A 16,062-nucleotide genomic window follows, 5' to 3' on the forward strand; every position below is an offset into this window, starting at 1 on the left:
AAGAAATGGATACTGTGCATCAATCTCATGCAATCTATCTCTATCAAAATACTCAGTGATTTATAATATATATAATACAGAAAATTGATGTTCTCTGTCTGAATCAGGTCATTGATTCTTAAATCACCTATCAATACAAATGGCTTAGGCTTTTGATTTAACCTCTGAATTAATCTATCCAATGAAACCAATTACTGCGAGAATCATCTTGTGCAACAGAATCACAGAAAGACATACCGCATCCCCATTTCAACTTTTTTTGACACCTTGAACAGAAAAGGCAGTTTTGCCCAGCGGGGTATCTTGACCCGCTTCTGCCCAGAGATGCCGCTGACACTTCCAGCCTCATGAGAGAGGAGAGGAGGGAGGTTGTACAGAACGACCACTGGGATCATCCTGTGCTGTGGAGCGTCTCAGGCCCTAAAACCACTTCCTCAGCATCACAAGAGAGAGCCCACCAGCACAGAGATCAGTCTTCAGTTCCCGAGGCATTGCCGGACAGTGAAACCCAATATCGTCATCCTGAGGACGCTGGCCATTGTGAACCAAAATGTTTTAATCTACCTGAAATCTCTTTTTTTAATGAAAGTAACACCAATGATGCAGAAGGTTTTCAGAATAAGTCCGAAAATTTCAGTGACCTGATGACTCAGAAAGATGAACACAGCTTGAGAGTCAAGTCCAGTTGGACTTTGCTGCAACATACATCCCAGGAAGTGTCTATAAATAGTGGAGGCAAGCAGGCCAGGCAAGGCAAGGTGCTCTGCTTGGTTCTGTCTGAAGACATTTCTCATGAGGAGAGAGCATCCTGCAGTGCCCCACAGAGCGTACTGGCCTCTGAGTTTTACAGTGAGCAGCAAGGTAAGGAAGAGTTGGATGCTAAAAAAATGAGCTCATCGGAGTCACTGGTAAATATCAGAACAGAAGGAGACAATGGACTGGGATATTTTTACCACAAGTTCTCAGACCTTTATAAAGATACCAGCAGTCACCTCCTTCAGGCTGGCACAAAGGTGATCAGCCAATCCAGGCTCATGGGAAGTCTGTGTGCCCCGAGGGGGCTCCCCTCCCGGGTAACAACGTTTGTCAGAAGCCTGCCATTTCTGAAGCACTTGGCCCCACACATGCCCTTCAAGATCGATGTGCAGTCGACAGAAGCTCATTGTCCGGAAGCTCAGCTTGGCGGCAGTGAGAGCAAAGCTGCGGGGAGCCGGAGGCCAGCAGAGGGTGCGGCACCTTACCGGGCCTCTGTCTTTGCAGCTGCAGGTTTACCAGGTTCCTTGCCAAGCTCAGTTTTTCGCCTTGAATATGAAGATGCTAGAAAGTGCTCTGCATTTAAGCAGAGCCTTGTGCAATTCCCCGACCAAATGCTAAAACTTCAAGAGTGCCCTTTAAAAGACCTTCTTGAGCACGTGACTTGTTCTCTACCAGAACCTTTAGGCAACCCGAGTGAAGTCAGAGGCATTTACTGGCTTGCTGTTGCTAACTGCACAGTGCCTGACCCCCAGCCAGCATGTTTGCTGCTGCTTCAGTCAACTTTATACGCTTTGGTCCTGTCAGATACTCTCCTTGGCTCAATGAGCGTTTTTCATGCTCTTCCTCTCTCTGGTCTGCAGGAGATTCAGATTGGCTTTGGTGGACAGAGCATTCGATTCCTGAGCTCTGCAGAGGGTCTTTTGCTCACTGTGTTCAGTTACAACAAACACCTCTCTCAACAGCTCTGTCGTGACCTCCTGTGTGTCCTGATGCCAGAACCTGATGCCGCTGCCTGCGCTGATCATCCCTTGCTCCGGCAAGATCTGGTTCAGCTTTCTCTTGACTGTAAAGCAGAAATCCCTGAATTAGTTTTCCCAAACGGAGTTCAGGTGTCATCCAAATTCCAGACTACCTTGGTTGACATGATTTACTTTCTCCATGGAAATATGGAAGTCAACGTCCCTTCCCTGGCAGAAGTTCAGTTACTGCTCTATACAACAGCGAGAGTCATGGGTGACTCTGGCTGTGACCAGTACCTGTCGCTTGTCCTTCTGAGCACGCACATTGCACTGGTGAGGGAGGACCGTGTTTTTTATCCACGCACTCGGTCTCTAAACATACCTCCTCCAGGTGCACAGTTTGATGTGATTAAGTGCCATGCTTTAAGTAAATTCAGATGTGTGGTTGTTCCAGAAAAGAAAAATATATCAACAGTAGAACTTGTCTTCTTACAAAAACTCAGACTTCCAGTAGATTCCAGAAACAGTCCATCTGAGCACCTTCAGGCAGCCCCAAATGTCCAGTCGTTCACCACCCCATTGGATCTTCACGGTAGTCAGAATGTCACACCTGAGGTCTGGAAACTAACTCTCAGTTCTCAAGATGAGGCTCTTTGGCTAATCTCACATTTAACGAGAGTCTACGGAGGAGACTTTTGAAGATGTGTGCCATGTATTTTTGAGATCATTAATAAAATAAGCATTGTGAAAACAGTCAAGGCAATGTGAATATCTCTGTGTAGCTAATTGAATTGGAACTGGAAAAACGCAAACCTCTAAAATTGAAAATGTATATTTTTTAACAACAATAAAATAAAAATAGCTAATAGCAGAGCCCTGTTAAAATATCTTTATCAACACCTTGCTTCATTTTCTTGAAACTCAGCTTGTAAATTTGGGTCTGCCTCACTGTTTGTGAGGTGACTAAAGCATTTCTGATTGGCTTCGTGTCGATTTATGGTGTGGTGGCTTGGAATCTGTCTGTGCCTGCTGGATTCCGGCAGGCTAATTCGTGCTGCCTGAAAAAGTGCCCAGTCTGGCAGTGACCTTCACTGACATCCTTAGTTTCAGCTGTGATTAGGATAGTTATGTAGCAGAGCATATTAGTGATGCGTCAAGCTTCCTGTGAGGACCCAGGGATTTAAAGTGCCCTCCCATCACCGTGGTATATGGAGCCGAGAAAGCGATGCCTGCCCTGCAGTGTCTTCCTCCTCAGTTAATTGCCTTCACCTTCCTCCTTTCATACTTCCTGGTGATTCCCTTCTCACCCTTGCGATTTCAGCTCCTCGCTTGTTGGTATAGTTTTGACTATTCCTCCTAGCTCCCACCCCCTCCACCACCATATTCCAGTTCTTTCTCAGAACTTTCATCTCTCTATCCTGTAAGTCTCTTTCATCCCAGAGTCTCACATTGTCTTGTGGCTTCTTTCTGCTGTCTTGTCGAACATGTAGTCCCTTTAGAGGCATTCCACACTTTTTCCTGGCTGCCTCCCTCTGGCATCTCACCCAGACACCACTCATAACCTTTGATCGAGGTCTCCTGCTCGTGCTAGGTGATCAGTTTACTGGCCTCCCTTCTCAGGCTGTTCTCCTGCTGCATCTGCCCTGGGTGGGGTTTCTTTCTCCAGGAAGCTCCACCGAGTAGCCAGCTGCCTTCCCCTACCGAGGCTTCAGACTGTGGCTCTTCAGGGTCTCTTGCTTCTCTGATCAACCGTTTCTTCTCTGTCCCCCTCTGTTCAAAAATCCTATCAGTTTACACATTTCCTATTTGTTTTTAATTTCATCTGACCCTAGTTGCTTCGCCACTGTTCTCCCCTCTCAGTTGTGCGTTCACCTAAATCCAGAGTTCTCAGGTGGAAGAAGTGCTTCTGTCTTGCTCCGCCCACTCTCCTTCCACTCTCCGCCAACCGTCCGTATCCCGTGGTAGCTCTCAGTGGATGTTGGACACAGTTGAGTGAGTCAGTGATTCTGCTAAGCTATTCATTTTAACCCTGCCATGGAAGGGGAATTTTCTCTTCTGGTCAAATCTTTGGATAGGTACAACATAAATGTTGTAGCACCTTCTTCATTTCTGTTCCTAATCAATGACAGAGATGCTGTTAAAGCTTAACACACACAGGAACTTACCGTCTTCCTTTGGCCAGGAAGTGCCCATCTTCCCTCTTTCCCCATCGGAGGAAATGACGAGCTACCTACACCGGCTCTACATTCCCACCTGTTTTCCTCTACCTAGCATGGCGGACATGAACAGGAGAAGACAGGGAACTGGGGGATGTGCTGCCATCCACAGACTAGTGGCTGCAGCCCTGCGTGCTTCTGACCAGTGGAAGCGTTTTGTTTTTTGAGGCAATTGGATTCTCAGGTTTTTAGGTGGAACATGGTTTTGTCACTTCCAAAGCATCCCCTACCCCCATTCATATATGCCTTATTCCTTATAGCTGAAGGTGATGAGGACATCATTAAAATTAGTCACTAATTTGTCATTATCTTGGTTGGTAGATCATCTTCCATCATGAAAAAATACTCCTAAAATGTACCATGATAATCTTTTAATATCTTATCCACAATATTTCTCTTAATTTTTTACTTTTTAAAACTACTATCTTTTGCTTTTCTTTTTTTTTTTTAAATTGTTCCACTCAGTATTTTCTCATATTTTCTTGACAAGGAAAACAGAATTATACTGCAATAGTCTTGTCCAAGTTAAAGAAAGAAAGAAAGACAATTAATGATTATGAGGAGCAGAGGGAATAGACTTTAATATGCCAGCAGAGGGATGCCATGGTCAGGAAGAAGGACGTGATAAATAAACAGCACAGGGTTTTAGCAAAGAGTGTTAAATGTTAGATGTGGTTATTTGCACAGGTATAGAAGTGTAATTCCACCATGTTGTAAGTCATAGTCTTTAGGATTTCTCAGAGATGGAACTTGCAGCAGATATGAGCATTACATAAAAATCATATCACTCATGATAACTTCTGCTGTCTGCTCTATGATCTAAGAAGGCCACAATGAGAATCGTGTTCAGATCGTGCCACATAATAGAAGCAGCCTGCAGCACTCAGATTCTGCATGTCACTTCTCTCACCTAAGCATACTTTGTACCTCGAGATAAAATATAATTCCTGGGTGTGACAGTTTGATTTACTCTCTTTGAAGTAAGCATTAAGGTTGTCGTGATGCCCATGGAAGCCAGTGGAGTATTGTTAGTGCCGTTATCCACCGTGGCTTCAATCCTGGCAGCTCCCTCTGCTCGTTTCTTCAGGAGTTCTAAGCCCGTGGCACCCCTAGAGTGGAGCAGCTATGAGAGTCTGAGTATTCAACCTACTGTAACGACATCTCGGCTGTAATGAGTTACTGAATCGGAAAAAAAATAGACGTATACATTCTTGGTTATGTGGCATTCTGCATTGTTATAACATAGGCATAAACATTTACATTGTGAGACTTCTTAATGCATTCTAGACAATAGCTCTTTGAATACTTTTGAAATAGTGATTTCATCTGAATTTGATTAAAATCCATTTTGCACACAGCTGCCTGTTTTACAGACTTGTGGTTGGCAGGATGAATTTATTTAGGCTTTGTTGAAAAACATTTCAAAACAGTGTGTCTCCCTGTTCTCATTACTTTAAAAATGTGCATGCATCCCTTTGGAAGAGAGTACTTAAGCCTTCCAGCAGTAGTAATTACAGAAATTTTTGCTTATATTCTCTTTCCCAGATGATTTAAAGCTTTGTATGATAAATAGAATAGAGCCACTTTTATTAATGCTTCTTTGATGATCGACCCAGCTTATTGGCTAGACCAGTTGCTAATGAGGTTGTTTTGTTAATTTAGTTACACAATTTCCAGTATGTAGCCTAGACAACTCTGCCTCATTCCTTAGAATATCTACTGTGACAGATGTTATATGAGTCTGCTATTGCCAAATAATGAACAGCCCCCAAATTTCAGTGGCATATTTAAAAAAGATGTTATTTTATGCTACTGCTTTGCAAGTAGATTGAAGCGGCTGTACTGTCGGCTGCAGGTCGTCTGTAGCTCAAGCAGGGTTGGTCTGCTCCACACATGTCATTTTGGGATCTATTCAGAAGGGGTAGTAACCATCGTGCTGATGTCAGAAGCACAGACGGGCAGTCTGCTAACATCTCATTGGCCAACACAAGTCACACAACCAAGCCCAAAATCAAGGGTCAAGGAAGTACCTTCCATCCATCGAGAGGCCATGGTGAGACTCCGGATGTGTACTACTACTACAGGGAGAGAAGAATTGGGACCAGTATTTAATTTTCCATGGATGTATTATGTCAAGGTCCCCAAAGCTCTATTAAAGATAAGACTCGGATAAAATTTGTAGGACTTCTCCCTAACGGAAACATTCAGGTACTGGGAATAGTATGTCCTAGGACCTTTTAAGTTACCTAGTTCAATTTGAGTACCTCCATGGGTGGGCTGATTGCTTTCTACCTCTGAAGCAGTTTATTCATCGGGAACTGCTCTTACTGTTACACCATTCTTTTATAGTCTCCCTTATTGCGATCTCCATCTGCAGAGTCCGTTGCAGAATAAAACAAGTATATTTTGCAATCTGCATTATACACAACCCTTCAGAGAAGACACTTCTCATACATCGGCCTCCTCTGATTTTTCTCCTTTACCTCCAGCACCCTTCCGTCTCTCCACAGTTTCTTACACAATACATTTTCCAAACTACCACTATCAACTCTCTTGTTAAGGATGCACTGTTGTAGTATGCTCATACCTTCTTTATGAGGAATGGAATTCAATAAACCAGTTTATAAGAAGGAAAGAGATTCTAAGTCACTCCTCCTGCCTTTTAATATCTGGTTAAAATCTTTTGTTGCTGAAGGTGCAGTGGGTTATAAGGATGACAGCAATCCCAATTACTATTTATATTGTGGTTTACAGTGTACAGGATGTCTTGCTCATGTTTTGTTTCTTTTGATACTTATGGGGATCCTGCTGCAATGCAGGAATTCACATTGAACTTCATTTCAGATTCGGAAATTTTGAGTCAGAAAGGATTACTAGGTTGAGAATTGAGACTTAAATCTAGACTTTTCTACTCTAGAATATATATATTTGTCCACGATGCCAAAGCCATTTTGTAGTCACTGTTATTCTTGACATTGGTCAAATTTTTAATTGATGTTTTATAGGAATGACTGTGCTAGAAATATGTATTTACAAGTATTGCTAAGTTGACACTTTTTTTTTTTTTTTTGAGGCAGAGTCTCTCTCTGTCACCCAGGCTGGAGAGCAGTGGCACAATCTTGGCTCACTGAAACCTCTGCCTCCTGGGTTCAGCTGCTTCTCTTCAATAGCTGGGATTACAGGTGCCTGCCACAATGCCCAGCTACTTTTTGTATTTTTAGTAGAGACAAGATTTCACTATGTTGGCCAAACTGGTCTCAAACACCTGACCTCACCTGATCCACCCACCTCAGCCTCCCAAAGTGCTGGGATTACAGGCGTGAGCCACCGCGCCTGACCTGCTAAGTTGATATTAACTGACTTGTAAATTTGTTTTCTTGGACTTCCAGACATTAATAATTATTTCTCTCTGTATGAGTCATTGTTTTCAGGGATTGCCTTACAAGTTTCTTTTTAATTCCTTTTATTTCCTTATATGGATCTTATTTCTCCTCTTTGTACTCTGCATTTTTAGCTACATAAAAGAAAATTAAGACACAGTCATAGCGTGAATATGGTGCACCTATGATTGTATGTTTAGTTTTGCTTCCTTAGCTGGAAGTATACTAAGCATGTTCCACAGAACACTGATAAAGTGAATTACCCCTTCCATGCCTGCTTTTTATTTTCTCCTGGGCCTTAGCATTCAGCATGGTTTGAACCAAAGCTAGGGCTTAGCCAAAAATCAGTGAGTGAATATCAGTGGTACTTTTCATGTTAATCAATGACGTTGTACAATTATAATGGAAGGGAGAACATCCACTTTTCCCTGAGGGTCCTAAACTGTCTGTATTCATGCTTAATAAGAGCCACTTAGCAGCTGTTGCTGCATTATCAGCCAGGCATACTAGACCCCATGTTTAATCTTTTAAAAATCAGCCATTTATTGATACATTGTTCAGAGATGATGACCACTTAAGATAATGATCTTTGGTGATCTAGAGAAAAATAGTAACTTTTTTTGTAGTTTCAAGTTGAAACATTCATCCAATATTTCAGTATTTCTAAACCTTGAAACAACGTTTGTCTGCTCAGATCTGTGTAGAAGAAATAATTGATTCTGGTGAGCCCTAATCATGGATTGGAACTGTCAACTAAACCTTTTGGATTTACCCAAAGGCCACTAAACTTAAGGTATTCTACAAGTACCAATGTCCAACAGTTTGCCACTTCGTGGGTAACTTATCCTTCAGGATATATGTCAAAACTTGTATTTTTGTTTCCCGATGTGAGTCTTCCAAACTTACTTTAGAAATACGTAAGGTTAGCACTGTTTCTCCACACCAGGCTGTTGCTAAGCCCCATCCTTCACAGGGATGGACAGGATGTACCTGTAGCATATATGGCCACATCTTGGCAAAATCCAATTCAGTTGTATTTGCCATGCCTTCATGATAGCATAGTGTTAATTAAGACAAGATCCCCTCATAGTAAAGGCAGGCTTTGCCACTGGAAATGGATAGGAACCTGCCTGGTTATTTACTGTATCTGTCATTTGTGCTTGTTCATGCATGTTATCTTTGTTCCCTGTTTCTTACAACATGGCTCATGTTTGAGGCTATAACAAATCTTCATCATCGCTTTCCCCAAATCTCTGTTTTCAAATTGTTGGGGCTTGTAGGTAATTGAGACACGATAGCGCTAATTAGAACTATCAGTATGTATGTGTGGTTGAAAAAAGAAAGGATTAGAAATATGTGCTGTGATTGGAAAAGGGACAGGAGAATTCGTAATTTTGTTAAATCTCATAAAAAGCCAGGTTTACCTGTATTTCAGAAGCAAAGCTTGGATATGGGCTCCTGGAGATTAGATGACAGCCCTTAGGCCTGACCTTGTCACGATCAGTGTATACTGAATTCGACCATCTGGTACATAATTAGAATGTTTAGGGACAACTATTGATGACTCCCTGAAGATTTGGACCATTTCATGTTCTCTGAGAGCCCACAGTGATCTGAGTAGATATTAGTGCCCCTTCCTGTTCATTTCCTCAGTTTGTTCCTTTTGAAGGAAATGGGCTGAGTAGTAAAAGAAGACTCTGACCTGATTATTTACAGTGTACCTTATGTTCTGCCTATTTCTTTCAGCTAAGGATTGGACTACAGTGTTTCACCAAGAGTGGGAAAGTAGCATATTTGTTGACACAGAGCATTATTTCATTCAAAGCCATCAGAAAAAAATATTTTTTTGTATTTAACTTTTAAAGATATTTCTTAAGTACAGATATGTAATTCAAGTTACCAATTATCTGCTTTTCCTGACTTTGTATTTCTAAATAGAACCACTCCATGGCACATTTAAAATTGCTTATACTGACATATGTACTCATCCACGCCAGTTCTGCTTGCAAGGAAGTGTTCGAACACCTTCTGCTACAATGTCATCAACTTCCCCTTCAGAGTCTAAGAATCTTTTTTGCCACATATCGGGAAACTGATAGATTCCAAAATAAATAATGCCATTGAAATATAAGAGCTTCCATAAATAATGGAATATAATGTGATACAGCATACAATTACATGTCTAGTATAAAACTCAAGATATTCCAAATACAACCACTTTCAAATTAAAAATAAATTTAAGAGACATTTATGTTAGCTTTACTTCTTGTCCAGTATGAACACAGTTTAGGAGAATGTCAAGAATTTTTTTACGTTGTATCCTGAGAATTCCACTTTCATGAAAGTGACTTTATAAAATAATGTTTACAGATCACACCACAGCAATGATTTGATGGGAACACATTTTTATTTTTAAATTTATTTACGCATTTGCTCAGATCCCCACCTTATATTTTAGTTATTCATTTCTGTAGCTGTTCATTTCTGTACACTCATTAATATTTAGTTCACATAAAATCAGTAAGATTGAATTAAACTCTAGTCAAGGATGATAGTGGGGATTCTGGCAGTATCTCTGGTCCCCAGTATGCTATGTAATGAAAAGAGAAATATCTTTCTTCTCTGCAAAGGATCCTGTTTCGCCTCACTGTCTGATTCTGTTTGGGACAGTAGCCCTTGTATCCAGCCAAGGGCCATTTATTGGTCCAGGCAGTTGCTAGTGTGTCAAATGCTGCCTTAGATTGAGCTACATAAATATTGTAAGGTCTACTCATTCTCAAACACCTGGTCCCTACTCAAATCAATTGCCCAGTGAAATTGTCAAAGGCAGGGATTTTTTTTTTTTTTTTTTTTTTTTTTTTTTGGTAAAGAATCTATGAGCCTGAGCCTCAGGCAGCTTTCCTTTTATTAGGGATTGGTTTCGCCCTGGTACATTCTTAGAAACAGAGACCTCTCCAGTTGTATTAGTCCGTTCTTGCATTGCTATAAATATCCAAGACTGAATAATTTATAAGAGGTTTAATTGGCTTGGGGTTCTCAGGCTGTGTAGAAAGTATAGCACTGGCATCTGATTCTTGGGAGGCCTCAGGAAGATTACAATCATAGTGGAAGGTGATGGGGAAGCAGGTGTCTCACATGGTGGGAGCAGGAGCAAGAGGAAGAGCGGGAGGGAGGTGCCACACACATTTAAATGACCAGATCTCATGAGCACTCACTCATTGTGGCAAAGACAGCACCAAACCATAAGGGATCCACCCCTGTGACCCAAACACCTCCCATGGGCCCCACCTCCAACACTGGAAATACTACACCTCCTCATGAGATTTGATGGGGACAAATATCCAAACCATATCACCAGTCATAAAATAACCAGACCATCAGTTACAGTCTTACTTCATTTTAAACACTGACTTACGAAAAGAGAAAGTGAAGATCACAAATCCACCTTTAGAATCTGATTTATCTAGAGTAGAAACACCAAATGTTTGTTCCAAAAATGTGCGGTTGAGAAAAACTAAAGGTCTTAGAAATTACAAATACTTTATAATAAAGTTATATTGTAATCCTGAGGCCTGACCCTCTGTGTGGCCCATAGTTGGTACCCAGTAACACAGCAATGTTAGATTGTATATCTTAGGGGTGCCTGAAAGAAAAGGCATTTAGAAAGTCAAAGGTAAGTCTCCATTGCTTTAGCTGTCACAACATGCATAGGCAATTCTGACCACGGTTCTTTCTCAGTGAAATCCCTGACATTTGGATGATGAGGTACATATTCATAGTTGTTCTCACTCCCTTCCCCCAGCACAGCTTTCTAATCCTGCTGTAATTACCAGTTCACTTGTCAGAGTCTGCCTCCGACCTTAGTTCCTACCACAGGGCGGGACACCATTGTGTTTTTAGTTGGCTCCCTGCCATGTAGTTGGAATCTGATAAATATCATGCCCGTTTCTATAGGGGAACAGAGGTGCAGAGAGGGTGAGAGACCATCATTCCGAGACCAAGTTTCAGAACTAGGATTGGATTCCACATCTTCTCCTTCCTTCTTTCTGAGTCTTGAAGTGAACATCACCTAGAATCCCACGTCCATTTTCTGACTCCTTCAGGGAAGCAGATAAAGTTAGAGTATGTTGTGCTTGCAGATATTGTCATCCACTCTTCTTTGAGAACCCGATCGTTTACGTGATCCTGAAGGGTCCAAGTATAAATGGAGGTCTCCCTGGGCAACACTGTGAAAAACATGAAGTTTGCCTTTCACATCGTCTCCCTCACAGGTGTGTGTGTGACTGCCGTGTGCCTCAAGTGACAGAAGTCCAGAGAGTTTTGAAGGAACTCTAATGATGATCCCTCAACAAGGTCATGTGATGTTTAAGAATTTTTTACCATTTACTGTTCCTTGTTGACTGAAGGAAAAAAGGTTAACTGCCCTTCCTCTTGCCTTTCCTCCTCCTCACCTCTGAGGACAGGACCCGTAGCTACTCAGAGATAGCACTTCGTCAAATTAGCTGTGGTGTTGGCCTTTTGTTCTAACTGGTAAGGTAGGTTCAGGTTCATCCCCAGGTACAGCCAGTGGATCTTCCCTTCTCAACTGGTATTATCCATTGCTAGTTGTTTAATGCCCCTGCTATGGCATTCCCCTCCGATGAGGTTGCCCGTAGCTACAGTGTGCCTTCTCATCCCCAACTCCCAACACACACACACAGCGCAGCAGCAGCAACAACAGATTGACTCCATGAGAGATCATGCCAGATCTGGAAAAGAGATGGTGTTCCTACTTGAAACATGTCCTATTGAGCATGACATAGAAGGGATCAGGGCTGAGGCAGCAGAGCAAGAACTTGGTGGCTAAGTTGTGGCACGTGTAGGTCAGAGACATTTCTCAACATTGCATGTCTTATAAGTGAAACCACTAGTTTATTTTTTTTTTGCCTTTTCACCTTTAAACGGATAAACATACAACATGTTTCATGAGATGTCTACATTTAAAGTAATTTGGAAATGGACTGTTAGTGAATTAAAAAGCCTTTAGCAAGGTACATAGTGAGGAATCCCCTTTTTAAGAATTTCTTGACAGTTTTTGACATCAGGAACAGCTAAACCAGTGTACCATTATGATAAACAATTAATTCTTCTTGCTTTGGGTGACCAGCCATGCAGTGAAAAATTAAGATGCTCTAACAGGCTTTGGAAAGTTCATATCATGCCAAAATGCACACACAGCTAGATTGAAAGCAGCAATCTGAAACAAATTATATGTCCTTGTGTCCTCCGGAAGTCCCAGCTTTCATGCACACAGCTAAGTTGGGACACCTGGCTGAGAACCCTCTCTGCCTGGGAGAAAGGGAGCTTATTGCCCCCGTTTTCTTTATAGTCACGTAAGTGGGTTCTGTTGCATAATCATGGAATTCTCAGCATCTTAAAATCTGTGTATGTGTGAAGTGTTCATTAGCTCAATGTATCTCAGATGGATGTAATTATTGTAAAATTTCATGATTGCAGTCTGGAGCAGTAGTGATGAAAGTGAGCCCTAGATTGGCCTGAGTTTAAATCTTGGCTCTACGTGGTACCTCCATCAAGTGAGCTTAGCCCCCACCCCCGTCTTGGGCCTCTCATCTGATAAATAGGGTTAATAATAGTTAATACCTCATGGGTGGGTTGTGAGGATTGAATGAGTCAATTCATGTAAACTGGTTAATGTAGTTCTTGGCATATAATGAGTATCCAATAAATGCTAACTATAATTATGATTCTAATTATTTTATTACTGCTACTACTTCAAAAATATGTTTTCTAAAGCCCCAGCTTAGTGCAAACAGTAAGGATTGTTCAGAGGTTTCTTCTGATTTACTTAAGAGAACTCATTTGGAAGATTTATTCTTTTCATAATGCCTCTTTCTCAGACCTCACTGGTCCCCCACTTCCCAGGCCATAAATATTTGTCAGAGCCAAGTTGATTAATCAAATGGGGCCTAAAGAAAATACTTGGGATTTGTTTTAATTGTGGTTTAAAGAGCTTTCCTCACTACGTGGGCTTATAAAAATGCCTAAAAGTTAAAAGTGAAGTAAATTTGAATAAAATCTCCAGCTTTGCAACTTTATAAGTATAGCTGTCTGATAGTGTGTGAAGAAAAAAGTTTGTCAGATGGTCAAGACTTTTCAGAAGGCAATCTGGTTTATACTGATTTTTTTTTTTTTAAGTCAGGATAATGTAATCTGTCCCTGTTTTTACTTGTTCTTATAAATTGGAGGGAACTTCAAAGCGAAACAACACTTCATAGTGCTTTGCCCTAACTCTTTGGAATGGTATACCTAAAGTAATGGTCTTTTTGTTACAGGAGAGGCTTAGCTTTTCTCTTTCAAAGGAAACCATCAGTTTTCTAAATAAGCCTTACTGGTCTGATGCTCTTTTCTCCACTTGAAACACGTTTTCTGCCTCCTACCCAGGCTGGGTATTTGCAGTGGAGTGATTCTGGTTTCTCTTTGTTCTCCCTGTCTGATGTGCCTTTGATAGCGGATGATTTCTCGCTCTTTGGGCGCAAATCCAGATGACCTGAAGGACCCAATTAAAATTAGCATCCCACGCTACGTCCTCTGCGGGCAAGGAAAGGACGCACACTTTGAGTTTGAGGTCAAGGTGAGTGTCTTCTTTACTATTCTGGAGAATGGAGGTTGGAGACTATGCAGTACTTTCTCTTATTTTCAAAAGGGGATGAAGCTGCATGTGAATATCTTGTTTCTGAAATATTGGGTCATGCCCTTCTTTAAACCAGTCTGTAAAACTCTTGACTGTAACACATGGAAGGAAGTTACCTCATAGAAGGTGTTGGTAAGTCAGACAGAAATGGAATTCCTATCACCCACACCCTACAGGTAGGATGAACAACCATCCAGGTGCCCAGGACTTTTCTAACATCTACCCTTAAAGTTTCACACCTTGGGAAACCCCACAGTCCTAAGCAAACCAGGAGAGTTGGTCACCCTCCCCATGGGCTTACTCTTAATTTTTCTTATCTATAAAAATGAGATTAATAATGTTTATGTCACAGGGATATCAGTGCATATAAAGCTACATCCTGTGGCTGATGTAAATCGTAGCTATTGCTGCTATTACTACTGCTGTTTTCATTGTTTGTATTATTAATTAGGAAGTGTTCCTTATTTGTTTCACGTGTTACTTGATTTGTACAACTTTTCAGGAAGAGATGTGCCTGTTTTCTGACATCACGGTTTTCAAAATAATGACTTCATCTATTTGCTAATTTGCTTTCATTGACTCATAACACTTTATTAAATGTTGCTGGCCGCCATCCTCTCCTCAGGGAAGTAATGATAAATCACACTTCTTTGTTTTCAAGGATCAGTAAGGGTGTTGACGTAATGAAGTCCACTAGGATCACCAGTGTATGCATGCATAAGGGTTTTCTTGGAGGTAGTAGGTGGTTTTGTTCAGATAAACACCAGACCATGAATCTGGATGCTGAGTTCTACAGACTCTGACCCCGCTGCAGTTTGCAAAGCGGCCCTAAGTCATCTGAGCCTCAGTTTCCCCATTGGTACAATGAGAAAATTGGACAGTACCAGTGGGCTCCACATTTTGTCTTGTCTGAGAATCCCCTTTGTTCAAAGAATATCTTATGTGGAAGGACACTGTAAAAGGCAGGGAAGCCAGCAGCTGCTGGTCAGGCAGGGAGTAGGGAGGGAAGAAGGAGCCTGAAGCCAGCCCTCCCCACGCCTGTCCCACCCCGATGCCTCTCAGGGCAGCCCTGGGCTCTGGAGAATCCCTCCCTTCAGATGTCACTTCCTTTCTAGCTTCCTGAGGAATAATGTAATTAAGTTCTTTTCTAGCTATTCAGATTTTTAGGATTTTATTTCTATATACTAAGTTTTCCTTTAGTAAAGAAAAAACAAACAGGTCATCAGTTGATCTATCTGAGGTTTCTATTGAGAAGCATGATGCCTGTGTGTCATTGCTGCTACTCTACTGATCAGATTATGTGGGTTCTTACTTAAATGTTACGCTGTGCCCTTGATCCACTACTTCCCACTGCCCCGACCTAATATCCTAATATCTAATTCCTGGTCAATTGATTTTTCATTTGTGCTCAACCATTCTAAATTGTGTGTGCCTGTGTGTGTGTGTGTGTGTGTGTGTCTGTGTGTGTGTCTGTGTGTGTCTGTGTGTGTCTGTGTGTGTGTGTGTAATTCCATTTGTACATATATGTGTTTATACTTAAATATAAAAATAATTTCTGAAGTTGTGTTTGTACTATGTCCATGTTTTTAAATTAGAGAGTGAAGACTGGCTTCCATTAGCTCAGAACTAGAATTCCCCAGCACATAGAACTCACAGCAATGAAGGACATGCAGTGATTTTAGTTGGTACATGGATTTATTCTACTTTAACAGATAAATGTGTTAATAAAATGTAACTGTTAAATCAATTTTATGTATAGAACTCAGATAAAGAGGATAATTTTTTAAAAACTACATTGATTTAAATGAAAATGACAAGCAGATAATAGTCAGATGTGCAGATTTGGCCAAAATTGTAAAGATGCTGCCGTCCATGCAAGTTAAAGAAACCAAATACAGAAAATTATATGAGGCATTATGGAATCTAGGCGATCACTTCAAGATGCATAAAATCCAAATCCACAGAGCTCTTTCTTTGCATTTATCAAAGCAAGTTCAGAAGTGTATCATTGTTCTGCCTCCTTTCTCTGCTCATCCTCAGTGCTGTGATTGTGAGCACCA

At 41.3% G+C, this 16,062-nt stretch overlaps 1 protein-coding gene across 7 annotated transcripts in view; it reads left to right on the forward strand.

Moving 5' to 3' along the window:
* Positions 1-16,062, forward strand: part of KIF16B (kinesin family member 16B) — a 314,783-nt gene that overhangs the window by 213,477 nt on the left and 85,244 nt on the right. For 3 of the 7 annotated variants that reach the window (XM_074406210.1, XM_074406211.1, XM_074406212.1), the window contains one exon: positions 276-10,135. The exons of 1 other annotated variant lie outside the window; for it this stretch is intronic. In XM_074406210.1, the coding sequence (XP_074262311.1) occupies positions 276-2,414 (2,139 nt within the window). In that variant the 3' untranslated portion in view covers positions 2,415-10,135. Of the gene's footprint in view, positions 1-275; positions 10,136-13,819; positions 13,943-16,062 lie in introns of those variants that run through there. 3 more of the 7 variants (XM_039479728.2, XM_074406214.1, XM_074406213.1) reach the window with 2 other exon arrangements.

The sequence above is a fragment of the Saimiri boliviensis genome, chromosome 9 (assembly GCF_048565385.1).
Source record: "Saimiri boliviensis isolate mSaiBol1 chromosome 9, mSaiBol1.pri, whole genome shotgun sequence".
NCBI lineage: Eukaryota > Metazoa > Chordata > Mammalia > Primates > Cebidae > Saimiri > Saimiri boliviensis.